This window comes from Sceloporus occidentalis, unplaced genomic scaffold, assembly GCF_023333645.1.
Source record: "Sceloporus occidentalis isolate IW3139 unplaced genomic scaffold, rSceOcc1.0.p SCAF_3, whole genome shotgun sequence".
NCBI lineage: Eukaryota > Metazoa > Chordata > Lepidosauria > Squamata > Phrynosomatidae > Sceloporus > Sceloporus occidentalis.
In genome coordinates this window covers 232,174,296-232,195,867 of record NW_028316983.1, presented here as the reverse complement: position 1 = coordinate 232,195,867, position 21,572 = coordinate 232,174,296, and the positions used below count along the sequence as shown (strand labels likewise).

The window sequence follows — 21,572 nt, the reverse complement described above, 5'->3', positions numbered from 1 at the left end:
ACTGTTCTCCAGCACCACATCTCAAATCAGCTGATTTTCTTTCTATCTGCTTTCTTCATGGTCCAGCTCTCACCTCCATACATAGTGTTTGGGAATACCATGGTTTGGACAATCCTAATTTTCAGTGTTATATCTTTGCACTTTAGAATCTTGTCTAGTTCTTTCACAGCTGCCCTTCCCATTCCTAGTCTTCTTCTGATTCATAGCTGTATAGTAGTGTGGAACAAAGATCCTTCATGAGTGAACATGGAAAATATGTTGCACTGTCCTATGGATATGAGTGAACGTGGACAATATTTTTATATCAACAGGCTTTTCTTTTGTAAAATTTCACACACAAACTTTGAATTTGAAAATTTTTATTTTAAAAATTTGACAAACAGATAAAAATTTAATCATACCAGAATAGCTTGGTGTGTATAGTTTTTACAGTGTCTTGTGAAAAACATATAAATATGAATACATTCCAAAAAAAATTATGGCACATCAATCTTCATGGGAGTGAGAAGTAACAATGCTGATGCAAATAGTCATTGACATTTAAAATCCATCACATTTCACCCTTTTATTCATCCTATCCTAAAACGAATTCTTCAAGCAGTTCATTAAATTCACATTGCAAAGGGTCAAGATAAAAAGGGTATTTTTTTCTTTTAAAATGCTATTTAAATTTTATTATCAAACGTCAGACCGTTTTCCCTTCCCTGTCAAAGCTTCAACCAAAATGTATCCACACTGTAATATTATAAAAGTTTGCTACCACTTTAACTGTCGTGGTTCCATTTTCTAGAATCCTGGGATTTGTACTCTGGTGAGATGTCTTCTCCTGAATGACACCGCTTAAGACCTCTGGCAGAGAAGTTTTAGCACTACATGAAACTACAGATCCCAGGACTCCATAGGATGGAGCCAAGGATGTTAAAGTGGACTCAAAGTGCTACCACTGTGTAATGTAGATGCCCTTGTACTGATTCTGTCATTTGAGCCTAGTGGTCTATGAATTTGAAAACTATGTGGGAAGCATGCAAAATTTCTTAAGAGAGAAAAAAATGTCTCTGAGAGTCTTTACTCCTGAGGAGATCCAAACAGTTCTTTTGCTCTACTGTTGCTATTGGTTGAACAGTTTTTGCAGGCTTTGGAACCAATACAAAACATAGCAATATCTGTTTGTTCTTGGTGAAAATGAGATGACTGTACATACTGTGTGGAAAATTCCTTTTTCAAAGCAGCTTTCTGAAGAAGAAACAGTAAACATATGCTGTTTGGTTCTATCTTAATTTTACCAGATTGGCTCCGTAGTAGACTCCAGGGTCCATTCAACATTTTTCCAAACAATAGTGAAAAGTGCTGCTCTTTTCATAAAGCTAATGTGTATTCAAAAGTATCAGAAGTGCATTTTTAATGTAGTTACATTTGCAGCTTTCCCTATTTATAGCATTTCAAAAATACAGTCTGAGTCTCCCTAATCTGAAATACTTGGGATCCGAAGTGTTTTGGATTTTGAATTTTTTTGGCTTTTGGAATATTTGCATATATATATAATGAGCTATCTTGGAGATGAGACCCAAGTCTAAACATGAATTTCATTTATTCTTCATATACACTCTATATAGCCTGAAGGTAATTTTATACACAATATTTTAAATAATTTTTAATAATTTTGTGTATGAAACAAAGTTTGTATACACTGCACCATCAGAAAGCAAAGGTGTCAATATTTCAGCCATCAATGTGGTCAATTTGGATTTTGGAGTATTTCGGATTACAGAATTCCAGTTAAGGGATACTGCTAAATAAGGCTCTGGCAGATCCATTTATCTCACCTAAGCAGCACAACTGTTTTGGATACCTGCACGTAATATTAAAGCCTAGCTTTAAAACAAAAATGAAAACATAATCATTTACTTTAATATCAGGACTGCGAAAAGGCTGTATCAAAATTTGAAAGAAGACCAAAACTGCAACCCCAAGGGCCCAAAAAATCAGAATGTGAGTATGTAGTTCTTAGCCAAGTCTGAAGAGCTGATTGGGGGATTCTGGTAGCTGTAGTCCTCCAAAAATAACTTTTCCCAAACCCTACAAGTTTGAAAAAGCATCTGAAAATATTTTACAGCCATTAGAGCAACTCTTGGAAATAGGTCAGAATTTATTCCAATGGAACATGGATTGAGGCCGAGATATTTTGTCACACTTACATCCTATTTTTCCTTCAGACCTATGACAATACATAGGCTGTGTGTGTATGTGCCTTCAAGTTGCCTGTTGACTTACGACAACCCCATGAATTCCATGGGATTTTTTAAGGCAAGGAATTCTCAAGAGCTAGTTTTGCCATTTCCTTCCTCTGAAATATAACCTACAGCATCACGTATTTGTTGGTCTCCCATCCAAATGCTAACCAGGGTGACCCTATTTAGCTTACAAGATCAGACAGGATCTGGTGCCTTTAGGACATATAGGCTCTATACCTACACTGCAGTTATACATTTGATATAATTTTATTATGACTCCCATCTATGGAATCCTGGGATTTGTAGTGAGGTACTTAGAATTCTCTGCTATGTATCTATAAGGCACTCCCCTGAACTACAAGACTCTAGACTCTATGGCAACATTGATTGGAGACTTAGGGATTGGAGTCCATGGGTTGGGAAAGATAGCATTAGGCCACACCAATGTCCAAAATGTCATTTTCATGAGTTGCGAAGCCCAATCCTGTGTCTACTTGGAAGCAAGCCTCATTGAGTATAACAGAATCAGCTTGCAATTATGTGTATATAGGGTTGTTGCCTAAACTATCATGAAACAATGTAGGAGGATGTTCTCCAAACTGCAGTGGGAGAGTTATGGGTATTCAACATTTGGATCCAGTAGATGATAATCTAGGTATATCACCAGGGACAGCACTTCCAAAGTTGCATTCAGCACTGCAAAATTTCACAGCATTAATGTTCAGAAAGTCAAGTTTCTAGCCCTTATGTTTGAGAAGATAATCTTGAAACATACAGTTAATACCTGCAAAAATCTTTAAAAGTGGAGGAAGACAAATGACTAGATGAGAAGCAACTGATCTCCTGATGGTTCTTTTTTTCTCTGGAAAAGACAACTGTAGGGAGCCCTGAATAACACTGGAGCTGCAGTGTTAGGGAAGGTATTTAAAAGCTCTTTCCACATATTGTTTTCCTGCTCTGTATGCCTTCATACTCAGGGGTAATTATCCCATTGAAGTAAACCTACATAAGAATATAAGAAGAGTCCTGCTGGATCAGACTAAAGGCAAATCTGGTCTAGCGTTCTGTTCGGAACTGTCCTACCAGATTCCCCAATGAGAAGTTCACAAGCAGGACATGAGTGCAAGCGTACCCTCCACCTAATGTTCCCCAGTAACTAATGTACAGTGGTGTACTATCATAGGTACTGGAGGTGATACATAGCCGTTCTCATTAGCTGGTATGGATGGACCCATCCTTCATCAAGTTATCTAATTCCCTTTAACAGCTATCCAAGCTGGCAGCTATCACCACATGTTGCAGCAGTGAGTCTCATAGTTTAACCTTGCACTTCGTGAGAACTGCTTCATTTGAAGTAATAATTCCTTTTATCAGTCTTGCATCTCCCATCATTTACTCTCAGTTGATGACCTTGGGTTCTGGTATTCTGAGAGAGAGAGAAACACATCTCACCATCCCTTTTCTTCATACCCTGCATAATTTCCCCGTGGTTTCCTCTACATGAGAAAAAAAGGATGCGTGTATGTGTGTGCAGACTGGGATTTCTAATGTCTTGTCTAATTTGATCTCAAGCAGGGTTTTCATCAGGCTGATAACAGGTCTTCTGCCTTTGGCAAGACTTCTTGTTCCTCCTTGTAATGGGCAGAATTAATTGAACAAAGCCAACACAACTAAAATATAGGCTTGCTCAATCCATGTAACTTACTCAAGTTGCAAGACTGAGTTTCTCTTAGTATAAAGTCTGGTGTACATAAGCAGCTCTCCTTGAAAACAAAAAAACTTTTGTATATCTGGACTGAAGCACTGCCTGTTCTCAAAATGAAAGTCTGTTATGCTAAGTCTTTTATCAGAGAAATGAAATTACGAATCAATAGCAACAGCAAGTACATTTTTATACTGCAAGTGCACTTAAGCACTCCCTAAGTGGTTTACAATGTGTAAGCTAATTGCCCTCAACAAGCTGGGTACTCATTTTAGCAACCTTGGGAGGATGCAAGCCTGAGTCGAGCCTGAGCCCCTGGCTGGTACCAAACTCACAACCTTATGTTTTGTGAGTGAGTGGCTGCAGTACAGGCATTTAACCATGGCACCACCAGGGCTCCTATCAAAGGAGAAGCACAATGGCATTGGGAAATTTGCACAAACATCATTCCTGATATGAAAGCGGACTCTTCTGTTGGGATCACACCCAACTCTGACACAGAACACTTTAGCCTTTCCCATCCGTGACATGCAACCGACTTGCAGCATGGTAGAACTCGCACATCACTTTCTACATCTTTTTCTTTGGGTTTGACCATGGGCATACGCAATATCTGAGTGCCTCAAAGGATCAATGATTGTTAATGTGGAGTAAAAAAGTACTTGAAAAGGCAAAACCATATTGAGAGGCTCTCATCCCCTCATATCATAGTGCTCCAATTTGTGCAATGGCCGCCGTCCAAAGTGGGACCAGTGTACTGAACATCCTTCTTAGGGCTCTATTTCTTCCATCACTTCCATGACAATTGTTCGAGGCCCCGTCAGGATGAGATTGCTCACTGTCCTGTAGTCTGCATGGAGAACATTGAGCCCATTCACTGAAACCACAAACTGGCAGACCTAAGAGAAAGGGAAAAGAGGCAAGGAGATTCAGATCATGGGGTTTGAGGAAAGCAAAATATCCTCTTCTAAGCCTCTGCATCAAACTTGACATACTTGCAAACTGTCTGATGCCATGAAAGAAATCACATCAGTGAACCATTTCTTTTACTATTAGCTAGCAGAAGAACCCAGTCCCCACCTCCAATACCACTGCTCTAAATTTTTTAAAATTTCATGTATATCCCTGTTTTTGATGCTTTCCTTCTGCTTTCTTCACCCCAGTTTAACAGACAATAGCCCCCATCTTGTCTTGTTTCTGAAAAACTGAGGCGTCCTTTGTAGGAAGCAAAGGTTATATCTAGACTGTTGTTCTCTCTAGTGTGACTCTTACTTACACAAAGCTGCCTAGAGTATCTCTAGAGAAATGACTATGGCAAGTTAGACTGCAGCTTCCTTACTCCTGCTTAGAGAGGTTTTCCATCTAGTGACTGCAGATGGGACTACAGGTTATAGACATACTTAATTATAAATAATCTATTTTACTACAAACCCCTTAGTATGCTGGTTAATTAACATGGTCTTGGTTTCATGGTTTGGAACTATGGCTGACACCCACAAACACATTCTCTTTTGATTTAGCAATACCAAGAGCACATTTGCAATTTTAAAGTTAAATTTTAACACCCAAGAGCAGTCTTTTGAAAATAAATGCTTCTAACCATGATCCATTGAATTTAACAAGTTGTGGTGCTAAGCCTGAGAGGCAGTTTATGAGCCAAGGGGGAAAAAAACAGAGAAGGGCTGAGAATATGGCAGCACTTGGCAAGGGTAAAGTAGGAGTTACAACATCCAGCTGGAACAACCCCAAAGCAGTTTTTAACTTTATAGAGCTTTGGGCAAGTGCTAACCAATACTAGCAAGTCATAGAATAATCACCAAAGTCAGCCACTAAAAATTAAACAAGGAGGGTGCTTGCTGTTCTCTTCCTCAACATGAATGCAATCTGACATCATCCTATTACAGTACAACAGAACTAAGATTCTCCCAAGGAACTGCTTGCAAAGATAAGGAAACTTCAATGAACATTAGAAAATATGCTCCTGGCCAGATAGTATCTGGCAGTGAGACAACTACTGCTCTGGCTAATCTCAGAGAACTGCCTTTAGAAATCAAGATTCTGATATCTCAATCTTCAGGTTCCCCCACTGGTTTGCACTGAGAAACCAAGGCCCGGTACAAACCGCCCCAAAAGGGTGGCCTGATGGCAGCCTATTTGCCTGCGGAACGACGTCAAAGCAGCCAAACTGCCCAGTGTCCCTCCATCCCAAAAAGAACCCAGAAATACCGTGTGCCTGAATTAAAATCCCGTCAGGTAAGCTGTGCCTATGAAAAGAATATTTTCAGATTTCTAGAAACCATAGTTTTTTGTGGGGTTTACGGGCTATGTGGCTGTGTTCTGGAAGCATGTGTATTAATTTGAAGAGACCCAGTGTGGTATAGTTGGACTCTGGAGACCAGGGTTCAAATCCCTGCTCAGCCATGAAGTCACTGTGTGGGCAAGTCACACACTCTCATCCTTGCAGGGAGGCAAAAGCAATCCCTCTCTTAACAAATCTTGCCAAGAAATCCTCATGACAGTTTCTCCTTAGGGTCTCCATAAGTCAGAAATGACTTGAAGGCAAACAGCAACAATATTACCTTGCATTAAAGGTTTGCTGAAACATAGTGAACTACTGTTCTGTTTTTGTTGTGTAGGATCCTCTATCCATTCTATTTCTGCCTCTGGTACTACAGTTTCTGTTAAAGAAGTAATGCCCAGGAACACAACTGCTTCATTAACTGAAGTATACTGGTAAATGGTGACCCAGCATGGCATAGTGGTTTGAGTATAGGACTACAACTCTGGAGACCTGGGTTTGATTCCCAGCTTGGCCATGAAACCGACTAATCATGGGACATGCCTCTGAAAGGCTAGCATCTAGCAGTGAGGCAGCTACTGCTCTGGCTACTCTTGGGCAAGTCACATGCTCTCAGCCTCTGAGGAAGGCAATGGCAAACCTCCTTTGAACAAATCTTGCAAAGGAAACCCCATGATAGGGTCATAGGGTCACCATAAGTCAGAAACTACTTGAATACACACAACACACACACACACACACACACACACACACACACACACACACACACCTGTAAAAGGCTCAGATTGTTTGCATTTACTACCATCCTCAAAGGGAAATGATCTGCAAACAAGGGCCTCATCATCAGTGATCACTTCTTTGTTCTCTCTTTGCTCAACAGACGCACATTCAGAGTTCTTCTGTGCACTCCACTCTTATTTCTCTAGCATGGATCTGTCTAGCGGACGTGCAATTGGCTAAACTGTGGGCGGTGTGGATGCAGGCAACAATCCAGTTCTTGCATAAACATAAGATTACATCTCCAGAGAATAAGCATTCCCTTTCAATCTCAAAACCTCCTGGTGTCTTCTTAGAATCTCTCTAAAAAATGTTTGCTAGAATCTAGAATTCAATTTGCAGAAGCAAGATACACAACTTTGCTTATGGAACTGCGTACACTCCCCTATTATCACTTCTCCCGCTTGGCACAGCTATCTTTCTTCACATAAAAACATTAGTCACTCTTGCACGGTTCAAGCAGCTGTCCCAAACATTTAGAAAACCTTAAAATAAAAAAAGAAAGAAAAGAAAACCCGAAACATGTTGTGCTCCATGTGTTTCTTTTACGACACTTACAGAGGACTCCTTCAGACAGGGCAAATGGTTGAGAGGTTGTGGTTTTTGTTGTTGTAGGTCTTGTTTCATTTTGTTTGTTTTTTTTTCTTTAAAAAACAACAACAAATATTCAAACAAAATTTCAGTTGTCCTGGCAATTTCTGGCTAGAATTTCCAACCTAAATGAGGCTTTTTAAAAATTCTGAGACAGTAATTTCTTCTTTTCCCCTCAATTTTTAGGATTATAATGCTGGATGACCTTGAGTGAGTCACACACTCACTGGGTGACCTTGGACAAGACACACTCTCTCGCCCCAGAAAACCCCATCTCCATAAGTCAGAAATAGCTTGAAGGCACAGATCAGTGGCAATTTTCTATTATAACTCGTTTAAAAAAAATAAGAGAAGAGAAAAGATGTCCTTCAAACCATAAGATGACCTGAACAAACCATTCCCTGGTTTTTAAAAAAACTTTGGAGAAGCCCAAGAGTAGATCGATGAAACTGCTTCAATACCACAAGAAGAAAGAAATTAGTGGATGCAGAAGTCACAATAACTGGCAAAATTCAGCAAAAGAAGCTATATTACAAGAATTTCAATTCTTTAGACTAATCTGAAAGGGCCTTGAATCAATTCTCCAGTGGTGTGTCATCTCACTCACCTCCTTTTAATTGCTTAATTTTTAAAAATTAGAGTTTATAAAAAATTATTTTTGGACTACATCTTTCAAGAACATCTAGCCATGCTGGATGGGAGAACTCAGGAGATTAAAAAAAGTAGTTGTCCCAAATTCTGAGTGTATTATGCTCCCAGATTTACCCATACTGAATGATGAGAAATGAGCAATGAACTATAGAAAAGGAAAACAACTTTGTATTTTGCTTGCAACATTAATTCTTTTTACAGAGTTATCCTCCTCCAAAAACACTGGAGGGTTGTTTTTCCCCCCTGTTGCTATAAAAACAGCAAACCTGCCCAATGAATGCAGCAAACAAGCAAGTCAGTGAACACCATTCCAAGGATGCATCTACACTGTAGAAATAATGCAGTTTCACACTGCTCTAACTACAATAGTTCCATCCTACAAAATCATGGGATTTGTAGTTTTGTAAGACACCCATGCTCTTGGTCATAGAAGGCTAAAGATCTTGTAAAACTACAGATCCTAGGATTCCATATTCTGGAGGTATAATACTTAACGTGATGCCAAAATGCATTATTTCTAACGTGTCAATGTATCCTCAATCATACAGGGAGCAGTTGGATCTCAAGATAAATGTTCCTCTTTTGGATGAATTCTGTTCCATGTTGGCTTTCTCCTAACTCGGGCGTTAAACCTCCACTCCGGATTTTTGTTTGGTTTGGCCTGGAGACTAAACACTGATTGCTAACAGTGGCTTCATATCTATGATTGCCAGATTGAAGAGGGAATTTCAGCAGGTGTTGCTTGTCTCACAAGCAGGTAACAAACAGCAGCTGATGATATTCTCTCTTCTGAACAACTGTTAAAGGTGCATGAGCAAGTTTTTGCTCTAGGAGGGGGAATAAGACCTTTCTGAGTAAGGATGTTGAGGGTTTAACAGAGACCAATGCAAAATCTGGGTTTGGGGGTCCTTGTGGCCCACAAGATGCACTTTCCCCACTCCTGGTCTAAGGGCTATTTTAAGGATCCAGCAAATGCTCCAGGGGGGCACAAGTCCACAGCTGTGCTGTCTGGCAGCAGCAGCACAGCTAGAATTGAGTTGCAGCCCCAGCTGAAATTTACAAGACGAATTAAAAACACTGTGTAGCAGTGCTTTTATGCTGGCAACTAACATCCAGGACTACTGCACCTCTATCTGAATGGGTACAGCTGTTGCGGCTCCAAACTTATCAAGGCAAACAGGCCAACATACCCTTGCCTCTTGTTTTCTCTTCAGTTTAAGTGCCTGCCCAAGCACCTGCTTAACAGAACAATTTTTTCTACAGATGTCTTTTAGCTTATAGTATTGTTGTTTAAAATGAAAATGGAAGGGACCTGTGGCTGTTGGATGCAAAGATGCATAAACTTTTGTAAAGTGATTAGTGAGAGAGGGTATGGTTGCTCATTTGTTTCACCTCTTTGTTTCTTTCTTTGATGAATGTATGGAAGCTTTTTTACTTCCTTCCCCAGTCTCCCAAAAAGTTAGCTAGTGCTTTCTCTCCCTTTGACTGAGAAGGGAGTATCCATCAGGCTCCCACCTCAGGATAGATGCTAGCCAACAACACATGTAAGAGCCAGCTTTAGGGGCTCTTGTACTGAAGCTTAGGTAATCTTCTTTTGTCTACCTCCTTTCCTACTCAGCATGGAATTCCTGAAACAATAAATGTATTTTTTTTCTTTTTTGGCTTACAAAAGCATTCTGAGTTCTTTCTCCTGTTTTCTACCATATTGCACTGGATTTGCTGCACTCTGCTTAATATACAATATATACCAAATATTCCTACAATGGACCCTAAGGTGAAACTATAATGGGTTTTTCTTGGCAAGGTTTGTTCAGAGGGGGTTGTCATTGCCTTCCTCTAAGGTCCAAGGAAAGTGTGATTTGCCTAATGTCACCTCGTGGGTTTCCAATGGCCTAGTGCAGATTTGAACCCTGGTCTCCAGAGTGCTAGTCCAACACTCAAACCACTACAATACACTGGGTCTTGTAACAAGGCCCACACAAACAATTGTTGGCATGATAAATAATGAGTTTTGACTCATTATTCTTATTCTTCTGTCCTTATAGCAACCAATGATCAGTAATCAGAGCTATTTGAAATCTGGGAAGTTCTTGCAGTGAAATGAGCTGTGGGATGAAACTCTGGAAGATTTTACATGGAACAGGAGCTCTAATGTATGGACCAGGATTCCCATATGTACAGAATAAGGTTTTGCATTGAAAAGAAGTTCTGATGTGCAGACTACCTATGGTTTCTTTAAAACGTAAAGGCTTAGATAAATAATCAAAGCTTTTCACTAACATGAACTACAGCATGTTCATTCAGATCACTCACTAGCTATGCACTTTGTGGTTGTTGTTGTTGTTGTGTGCCTCCAGATCATTTTTTATTTATGGCAACCCTATCATAGGGTTTTCTTGGCAAATTTCTTCAGGGAGGCATTGCCATATTCTGAGGTTGAGAGAGTGTGACATACCCAAGGTCACCCAGTGTGTTTTTATGCTCAAATGGGGAATTGAGCCCTGGTTCTCCAGAGTCATAATCCAACATTCAAATCACTACACCACACTGGTTCAATTATGAACTACAGCAATTATAAGTTCCAAGCTCTATTCTTACCAATGAAAACAACATTGTAGGTGCCTACACACACACACACACACACACACACACACACACACACTTTTTTTTTAGTTAGTTCTGCACTAACAGAGCTAAATACAAAAGGATTCCAAAACAGACCTTTTAAAAAAAGTTCTCAAAATCCTGAGCCTTGGACAGTTCATGTTTCTCCCATACTTGATATTCTAAAAAACTCAAGTTTTTCCCATGCCTAAAGTACAGAAAGGTTCAGCTTTTGATACATTCTTATAAAACAAAATGAGGGATATTCCTATCCAAAATGATCTAGGAATCCTACTTGAACAAAAGCTAGTGGGGAAGGAAGAGAAGTGACACCAAAGTGAAGGGTTCCACACACCATCCTTGCTTCTCCCCTTTAAATTTCATTATACTGTGTAGTATTTTAAATGTCCAATGGAGATCTGGGGCCTGTTACAGACTGCCAAAATAAAGCTGCTTTGGGTCTCTTTGGAGGTATGCTATTTAAATGATGCATGGGTCCTACGAGTCTGGAGGTCACGCCAAAGCCACACTCCATTCCTAAGCACTGGAGTGCAGCTTTGGTGCAGCTTCCGGATTCTTAGGATGCATGCATCATTTAAATAGCATACCTCCAAAGAGACCCAAAGCAGCTTTATTTTGGCAGTCTGTAACAGGCCTGGGTCACCAGATTTGGATCCTCAGCCCCAGGTGAACTTTAGCCTCCAAATGAACACAGTACTAAATCCCATTTTCATCTTTTGTATTATTTCAGAGAAAACAAATGACCAAGGAAAGCAATTTCAATTCCACGAAAGTGCTGTTTTTTCAACTCAGACAACAGAAGGGTAAGAGATGTGTGACAAACCCCAAATATTCACTCTTGCAAACTCGAGGCCAGCTTTGTGTATTCAACTGCATGGATAACACAACTGTCCTACCGAGCAGCATACTGAGATTTTAAAAAAGAAAAGAAAACAAAGCCCTGAACAGGCAGTTCACAGTTTTCATGCAAAAAGAAAGAAAGAAAGAAAGAAAGAAAGAAAGAGGCAATAACCTTATCATATCTATTTCTGTGCAATGAGTCCATGACAAGAGGGAGAGAGCTGCAGGTGTTTGTTACAATCACAATGTTATCGCTGTGTCAATATTTACCCCACTTTGGTTTCAGTCATGGGATATAAAGGCCAACCCTTTGGGGGTGAGAAGAAAAGTTGTCACTTTCCACCAGCCTTATTTCCAAAGAGCTACTGAGTACTTAACAGAAAGATGACCCAGAGTTTGGAAAAGTTCCTTTCTTCTGACTCCAACTCCCAGAACTGTCCAGCAGGGAAGGAATTTCTCCAATGTTTGTTTCAAAACCTCTCCAAGTTCTTTCTTCAAAATTCTCACTAAGAGCCATAAAATCATAGAGTTGGAAGACTCCAAGAGCCATCCAGTCCAACCTTTTGCCATGTAGCAATACATAATCAAAGCATCCAACAGATGGCTGGCCTCCAGACTCCACCACACTCCAAGGTAGTGTATTCCACTGTCAAACAGCTCTTAACCATCAGGAAGTTCTTCCTAATGTTGAGGTGCAATCTCTTTTCCTAAAGTCTGAACCCATTGCTCCAGGCCCTATTCTCTAGAGCAGCAGAAAATAAGCTTACTCCATCCTCAATATGACATTCCTTCAAATATTGAAACAAGGCTGTCATGCCAACCCCATAATCTTCTCTTCCGCGGTTCCCTAAGCCACTCCTCCTAGGGCATGGTTTCTAAACCTTTCACCATTTTGGTTGGTCTCCTCTGGACACACTCCTGTTTGTCCACATCCTTCTAGAACTATGGCGTGTTACAGACCGCCGAAAAGCGGCAGCCTGCACCCACCCCTTTCCCCGCCGGATCAGGGTCTCAGCGGCCAGAGCGGCAGCCGCTGAGGCCCCGATCTGCCACTTTCCAGGCCGCAGGGAAGCAGCAAAAGGCAACTTCCCTGAGGTCTGGAAAGGGGTGTCCTTGGGGCTTCAAGCCCTAAGGACACCCCGCGGCGGCGGGGAGAAGGAGAAAGGGGCCACTTGGCCCCTTTCTCCTCTGCATTGCTGGGCGCAGCCATCTAAAGGCTGCGCCAGTGACGCAAGACCAGGAAGGAGCTCTGTTTCGGAGCTCCTTCTTGTGCTGACGAAAGGGCGCACTAAGCGCCCTCACGCAGCGTGACGGCGTCACATCCGTGCCGCCTCATTTGGAGGCAGCGCTTTCGTGACGCCATCATGGCGGCCCCCATGTAGATGGGGTGCTGCCATCTTGTACGTCCTCAGGATGTATTAGGCTTGGAGACGTCAAGAAGTGATGTCCCTTTTTAAACCTAGGATGTCCTGAGGACATCCCTTATGGCGGTTTGTAACCCGCCTGAGATGCCCAGAACTGGACATAATATTCCAGGTGAGGTCTGACCAAAGCAGAATAGAATAGTATTATCATTTCCTTTATCTAGACACTAACTTCCATTGGTGTAGCTACAGATCTCTTCTTGCCTCCATGTTAGCACCTGCTCTGAGAGAGGCAAGAGGCAAGACTATGCTAGGGCAAATGAGATATCACATGAGGTCTTCATGAACAAGAGTGATCACTAATGCTGCAGCAGTTTAAGCAGAGTGAAGTGACCTCCTCAGGAAGCAGATGCTAGGAGACAAACATGGCAGCCTCGCAGCTTGGAGAATAAAGCTGTGTTTGCCATGCAACCTTTCCTGGATCCTCTAAATTTGTCTTTTCCCTCAGAAGCCATGGAGGATGTTGTCCCATCATCATTGTTCATGTAAGATTCAACTGCCAGTCCACCCAACTTCTATACGGGATGTGGCACCCTCTTGACTTTCACTTTAGGGAAACAAAAGGTAAGAATACACTCTACAAATGCATGAAGTCATGACAGAATACAGAAGCCCATTGAATACATGCAGAGTGCATTTCTCTCTCCACTGAGTAACTTAAGATGGGTCCCAGTCACATAGCAGAAATTATGGGAATTGGCTTCCAAATATATCTGAGCCTCACTCCAGCCCTTAAAAAAAACAAGGCTTGAGTGAATGTCTGTTTTTCCCTTCACGACAAAGGCTTTTCTCCAGAATCCACTGAGGCTGATAGCTTTTGGATTGCAAAATGTAAAACAAAACTGGCTCTGTAGTAGGTTTTCTCTATGGCCTACTAGAACTAATGGCCTTCAACTATGCCTGCTATGCTGTAGGGCAAAAGTCTTGCCCATACCATTTGCTTCACAGTATGAAGAGAAAAAGAGAGCAAAATGTGTGTGAAGTCATAAGGACTGCAAGTTTTCTCAACAAAAAAGATAGCATAGGGCAAGAATCCAGAAATAAATTGGCTGCTGGGTGCTCCCTCAAGCCAGAGAAGAGGGGTCTGTACTGCTTTGTCAAGGACTCTTCTAGAAAGCAAACTGCTGAATCTTGGCTGTTCTTCAAATTCCTGCCCTTTTCATCCTAGCCAAGTTTTCTTGGTCTCGTCTTTTCATTGGGGTGTTCCAAGTGATTCTGGCAGACAACATTTCTCAGAGCAGGACAGATTCTTCTCCACTGCCAGTTCTTATGTCTGTGCTGAGCCTGAAGAAGCCTCGTATTTTTCAATATAAACTTCGGAAGGAGGTTCAGGACAAATAAAAGGAAACACTTCTTCACAAAGTACACAGCTAAACGGTAGAATTCATTGACACATACTGCGAAGATGGCTGCCAACTTGGACAGCTTTAAAATGAATCAATTCATTGAGGCTGAGACCATGAGTGGCTACTATTCATGAAGCCGATCATATCAGCGATATGCCTCTGTATATCAGTTGTTGGGGGAGTAGGAGATAACAGAGTACACTTGCACTCAACACAAGACCAGTTGGTGGGCTTTCCAAAGGCAGGTGAAGATGACTCAAAGGATGTAACTAGTGCAGAAAATAACAGTGAGATTCCTGACCAGAATACCATGCAGAAATCACACAACACCAATCCGAAAGGAATTGCACTGCCTGCCAATACACTTCCATCCTGAATTCAGGATGCTGGCCAAGATGAAGGAGCACCTCACCCTAAACAGACCATTCTTCAAGGATCTCCCGGAACAGCCCTCCTATGTTTCCTACCAGTGGGAAGAATACACTGTGGAAGGTCATGCAAGAGGACCTTCTCTGCTGTGGCACCCCATTTGTGAAAGACACTCCGCTTGCTGGTCCAACTGGTGCCAACATTGATTTCATTCTCGTATCAAGCTAAAACAAGATTTTCATTGAAGCTTTTTGGGGCCTAGCTGATTTTCATTCCCAATACGATTTAAAACTACTCTAACCATTTGTTAAATTGTTTAAAATGTTTTTAGTATGTTTTTTTGTTTAAAAAAACACTTTAAATTCCAAATTGCTTTAAAATGTTAAAATTGATTTTACTTGCCTGAAATCCCATTAATAAATAAAAATAAAACTAGTTAGCTTTGGGAACAGAATGTGGGATTAGGCATTTGGACTAGGCCCTTGGACGTATCCAGCAGAACTTTTTGCTTGTCCTTGGGTGTGTCTACACTAAAGAAATAAAGCAGTTTGACACCATTTTAACTGCCATGATTCAATGCTATGAAATTCTGGGATTTGTAGTTTTGTGAGTCTTCCCTGTCAGAGAGTTCTAGTGCCCTACCAAACTACAAATCCCAGAATTCCATTGCATTGAGCCGTGCAAGTTAAAGTAGTGTCCAACTGTTTTACCTCTGCAGAATGACAACAGCGATTATGAGCTAGATGTATGCTTTGCAATGACATGAGGGCAGTTTGAATTATGAGGGAAAAGCCCTGCCACAAGTTCAGAATAGAGACAGTCAAGAAATGAGAAGAACAATAGGACCAGGAAGGGCAGCTATAGGAACTAGACAAGATCCTGAAGTGTAAAGCTATATAATTGAATATTAAGGTTAGGATGGTCCATGCCATCCTATTTCCCATTTCTATATATAGTTGTTAGAGCTGGACAGCGAAGAAATCTGACAGGAAGAAAATCAACTCATTTGAGATGTAGTGCTGGAACAAAGTTTTGTGGATACTGAGGACTGCTAAAAGCAGCAAATCAAGCCTGAACTGAGGCTGTCATAATTTGGGCACATCATGCAAAGACATGACTCAGTAAAGAAAACAATAACGTTTAGTGAGGTAGAAGGCAACAGGAAAAGAGGAAGATCATATTCCAGATGGATAGACTCAACCAAGGAGTCCAAGGCCCTGAGTCTGCAAGACCTGATCAGAGCTGTTGAGGATAGGGGGACTTGGAGGTCTCTCATTCATGGGTCTTCACAAGTTGAAGTCAACTTGATGGCAGTAAACAACAAAGGTAGTAAGATTCAGGACCCACATTATATGGTCACACATGATAGCACACATGCAACCATGACATATGACAATCTTCATATCCACTATGTACCCTTAGGAATTTTGTCATGTCTGAAATAGTTCTGAGAACATGTCAAAACAGGATCCCCTCCCCTATTAAAATGATTTTTACTTATTTAATTAAAATTACCTTCATTCCTGCAGCAGCAGCTGGCCCACTGGGATCTACAGCTTGGACATGGCAAGGTTTACTTCCACGTACCACAAATCCCCATCCAACAGCATCGCCTACAATCTTGAGAAGGAAAGGGAAGAAGACATTGTGATTAGTCCTTCATACCGTCAATGTTTTTGTAAAAACCAAATCCATTCAGTGATTATCTGATGTAAAAATATTCTAATCCATCCCTTTCCACACTTACTACCCCCCCCCCCCCCGGCCATTGTACAAATTATGTTCAGAGTTTGGAAAAGCTACTGTTTGGGATTACAATCCTTATTTTAAGGATCGTACAGGTTTTAAAAAATGATTTTATCGTGTGAGCCACCTTGAGTCCCATTCTAGGAGAAAGGCAGGATAATAAACAAACAAACAAACAAACAAACAAACAAACAAACTCTCAGAGATCCTCAACTATATTGGCATGGGAATATAGTTGATTTGGATTGTAATCCAAATCATGTAAGGCTTCCAAGGTCTGGTTATGTGTTCCTCTCTTCTCTGAGAAAGAAACATTTCCAGAGCACAGCTATGAAAAGTTACTTTTAAAAAAAAGTCCAAAAAAGTAGAATTCCCAACTCTCAGCCAGGAATAGCAATACTTGGATTTGGCTTCTCTTTGGAGGGGAGACCCTGGGGTTGCTTTTTCTTTGATGCAGGTGGCAAAATGAGTTAGCAATCCTCATTTTGAACCATTAATAATCTTTCATCTAAACCTAGACATAGTTCAGGGCACAATTTCCAATATTTCCTGTTAGAAATGTTTATTTCTCTCTCTTCTTCTAACCTTTGAAGTGCCTCTTCTTGCTGCTTCTTTGTCCCCTCCCTGCTTCTAGAAGGAAAAACTCCTTTTAAGTTCTGCTGACTATCTTGTTTCTCTTGAGATCTTCAGATATGAGGAGGCCAGTTCCTGTTACTAACTTCCAATGATGAAATATCAACCAATCATTTGGGCTTCAAAAATAGCCAACTGTAGATCCAGGGTGAATCTACATTGCAGAAAGAAGGCAGTTTGCCACCGCTTTAACTGTCATGACTCCATCCAATTCTAGGATTTTTAGTTTTGTCAGGCACTAGCACTCTTTGGCAGACAAGGCTAAAGACCTTGTAATACTACAAATCCCAGGAGTCTGTAGGATGGAGCTTCAGCATTTAACATGGTGTCAAACTGCATTATTTCTATAGTGCAGATGCACTCCCAGCCAGCCTTATACACTAGACCACTTGACACTTATCAAGTTACACTATTTATGCACAATGCTAAGCAAATAAAATATCTTGACCCCTATTTTTCATATAATCATAGAATTGGAAGAGGGCCATCCAGTCCAATTCCCTGCTATGCAGGAACTCACAATCAAAGCACCCCTGACAGATGGCCATCCAGCCTCTATTTAAAAACCTCCAAAGGAGACTCCACCACATTCAGAGGCAGTGTATTCCACTGTTGCTCTTAGATTACACCTCTGAACATACATTACACCTCTGAAGTGTAGTGTGTGTATGCATGTGTGAACAACAAATGTGTGAACAACAAATACTATGAGCAGCAGAAAATAAATGTAAGTACTAGAAACATACTAGCAGACCATACTTCCCTGTATGAGTCTGACAGGACCCTGAGATTTTCCAAAGAAGTCCTTCTTTCAGTCCCACCGCTTACACAAGTACAGTTCGTGTGGACAGGAGATAGGACCTTCTCAGTGGCTGCCCCTAAGCTCCACAACTCTCTCTCTAGGGAGACTAGTATTGCTCCCTCCTTGCTGTCACTCTGACAGCAGATGAAGAATTTTAGAAGTGAAGTTAGTAAGGAAAGTGCTGTATTGTTTTCAAGTGTTCTGTTTTCATTACCTTTTATCATTGTTAAGCAGACGTTTTCAACTGTTTAAATATTTTTGATAGTTTAGGTCAGTGATGGTGAACCTTTTAGAAGCCGAGTGCCCAAACTGCAACCCAAAACCCACTTATTTATTGCAAAGTGCCATGTCCCCCTGGCTTTCTAGTAACAAACTCTGACAAACTCTGTGCTGGGGCAGAGAGCCCACAGAGAGGGCTCTGAGTGCCACCTCTGGCACGTGTGCCATAGGTTCGCCATCACTGGTTTAGGTCTATTTTAATTTTTTTTTAAACTAAATTGTAATCATTTTAATTTGCAAGCTGCCTTGAGTCCCAGTGTGGGAGAAAATAAATAAAATTATTGATAATTCATAATAACATACTGTGAAGGTTTTCCTGGCATATGGAGCTCCAGGCATTAGAAGTTCATCAGGAGTCACTGGTCTCTTTAATACTGCAAAGACAAAGTTGAGCTGTTAAATAAAGGTGTTTTGGAGAGGCTGGGTCAACTTTCACATGAAGTGTTTAAGTGAAACAACTAAGCCATACCTGCTCATGCACATAGTACTGCAACCCATTTGTAATGCTCACATGTTTTCCAATGGCTTCTTCCGCCTTTTTCTTACTATCATTTTTTTAGAATGATGAAACAGTAGTACTATCTTCATAGGTATAGATCCCCTGAAACATTCTCTGGAAAATTTTTAAAAGGCCTGACTTAACATGGATAGCAATATATTGCTAGATGTATCAACATAACCTCCAAGTGTGTTAATTTGGCAGGGGCAATCCCAAAACGCTGTTGCCTCTCTTTTTCAATAGCTTGTAAAATATCCCAGTTTCTTCCCAGTTTCCCCCTTGTCCTCAGTTTAACAGGAGTTGTTCCAAAATTAGTGCAAAGTGCAAAGGTAGTTTGTGGAGAATATTGCTGCCATTTTGAAAAGATTTATTTAAAATATATTTATTATATTTGAGGCTATGGCCCTGCAAACAGTTTACTTAGTGCTGGAAAAATGATACACTGGAACAGCACTGCTTCAAGTACTGTCTGAGGAGCAGAGGAGAAGATGACAAGGGGTTTATCAAACGGGGAAGGATATTTATCCCCATAAAACAGAATCAAATAAAATCAGTGTTGCTCAGTTTTGTTTTTATTTTTAAAAGGGCCACATGTGCATTCTTATACTTGTGTATAGTAGAGAAATGTCCAGCTTCTTAAGAATTAAAATAAATGAATTATGAAGTTTGAGCCTGTCCTCTGGGGTATTAGCTGCTCCTCCTAATTTGGTGTCATCTGAAAATTTGATAAGTATGCCCCCAATTCTGTCATCCAAGTCATTGATAAAGAGCCTATGTACTTCTACTTGGGAGTGCCAATGAATTCATTTGCTATTTATCTCTGAGGAAACATGCATGGGACTATGCAACAGAAGTAATGCAATGGCTGCTTAAACTTCATGGATGGAATGGGAAGGAATTAATCCACATTCTCAGTGGCATGTTACTGTAGTGGGACAATGTAACAGAACCACAATACAAACGCGACCAGGAGGAAAGACTTCTGGATTCCATGCAGCAAATGAGTAGCCATTGTGCAGTCATTATTCTGTGAAAGCCCCAATTATCATAAGGGCGAACCCAGGGTGTTTTCATATCCAATGGTCACTGATTTTTTGGGGCCACTTTCAGACCATGCTCTGTTAATTCACAATTAAAGACTGACACAATGGAGAGCACCAGATTATTCATTGTTATTCAAACCTTTGAAGCAAATAGTTTGTGGCTAGAAGATGAATAGGACCTAAATACCCTAAAGGCACTAGATCCTATCTGAACTTAGAAGCTGAGCAAGGCTAGCCTGCATAGCAGACCTTCAATGAATACCAGGTGCTGTAGACTTTATTTCAGAAGAAGGAACTGGCAAAGCCACTTCTGAATATTCCTTGCCTAAGAAAACCCTTTGAAATTAATGGGATCACCATACCTTGAAAGGCAACTTGGATACACATACATAGACAGTGAAAGAAGGTGGATATTACTTGATCATGCACATACACACACAAATCCAACTCTGATTTTTAATTTGAGGAAGAAGAGCACAAATGGGTGCTTTTTCATCTTTCTGTAAGCACAGGAAATCACCCAGAAAGAAAACAAGTTCAAACGCTGACAGCTTTCATCTCATTAAAGGGTTCCTTGTCAAATGTGAGCTGATGTTACGACCGAAAGTATGCCATAATTCCTCTATCCAGTAGCATTATCGCTTTGTTGCTTTTCCCTTTCATGTGCTGCCCTGTTTCATTATCACCTCAAATAAATCAAATGACTTCTCATGTGTGCTATGGTGACGGCAGCTACAGTTTCATCCCCGTAATAGAGAAGCATTACTGGCTGATCTAAAAAGCTGTTAAACTGGGCAGAAATTTTGTAGTTTAAGTTGATTCAGGATTGATTCTCACAGTCTCACTATTGGTGGGGTTGTGATTGCACTTGCTCAAGCTGCCACCCATGTGCTGGTGACACACCACATAAATGCTTGTGCGCAGGCCAAGTGCATGATTCCATGTCCATTGACTTTTAGCAGACTGCCAATTTCCAATCCTGCTAGATCAGTCCTGCTGCTCTGACAGCAGAGCTTGTGAAAGTTACCTTTTTGGACCTTCAGCTCCCAGGAACCCTCAGTCAACATGGATAGTAGCCATGCAGGCTGGGGGATTCTGGGAGATGTATCCAAAAGATGACTTTCTCAAGCTCTGTCAAAAGGGTATGATCAACGTCATTGAATTCTGAACTCTTGAGTTACAATGGCCTGTGTGTCTGCAGTATTAACTGCCATCACAAAAAGTCAACACTGGTTTCAGAGAAATAAGTCATGTCAGACAAATCTGATCTCTTTCTTTGATAAAATTACCAGCTTGGTAGATGAAGGAAATGCTATGGATATAGTATATCTTGATTTCAGTAAGGCCTTTGACAAAGTTACCCATGATATTCTTGCAAACAAGCTTGTAGAATAAGGTAACTGTTACATGGATTTGTAATTGGTTGACTGGCCGAACCCAAAGGGTGCTCAACAATGGCTCTTTTTCATCCTGGAGAGAAGTGACCAGTGGGATTCCACAGGGCTCTGTCCTGGGCCCAGTGCTATTTAACATCTTTATAAATGACTTGGAGGACAAAATTGGGGGCATACTTATCAAATTTGCAGATGACATCAAATTAGGAGGAGTAGCTAATACTCCAGAGGACAGGATCAAGATTCAAAATGACCTGAACAGACTAGAAAACTGGGCCAAAGCTAAAAAAATGAAATTCAACACAAGAGAAATGTAAGGTA

The 21,572-nt window shown here is 40.8% G+C and overlaps 1 protein-coding gene across 2 annotated transcripts in view; it reads right to left on the bottom strand.

Annotated features, from left to right (window-relative positions):
- Positions 1-342: 342 nt before the first annotated feature.
- The window catches only part of DEPTOR (DEP domain containing MTOR interacting protein), a 79,370-nt gene continuing 58,140 nt past the window's right edge, over positions 343-21,572 (bottom strand). For both annotated transcript variants that reach the window (XM_089517881.1, XM_089517882.1), the window contains exons 8-10: positions 18,619-18,689; positions 16,371-16,475; positions 343-4,832 (exon numbers count right to left, since the gene is read on the bottom strand). In XM_089517881.1, the coding sequence (XP_089374007.1) occupies positions 4,704-4,832; positions 16,371-16,475; positions 18,619-18,689 (305 nt within the window). In that variant the 3' untranslated portion in view covers positions 343-4,703. The remainder of the gene's footprint in view (positions 4,833-16,370; positions 16,476-18,618; positions 18,690-21,572) is intronic.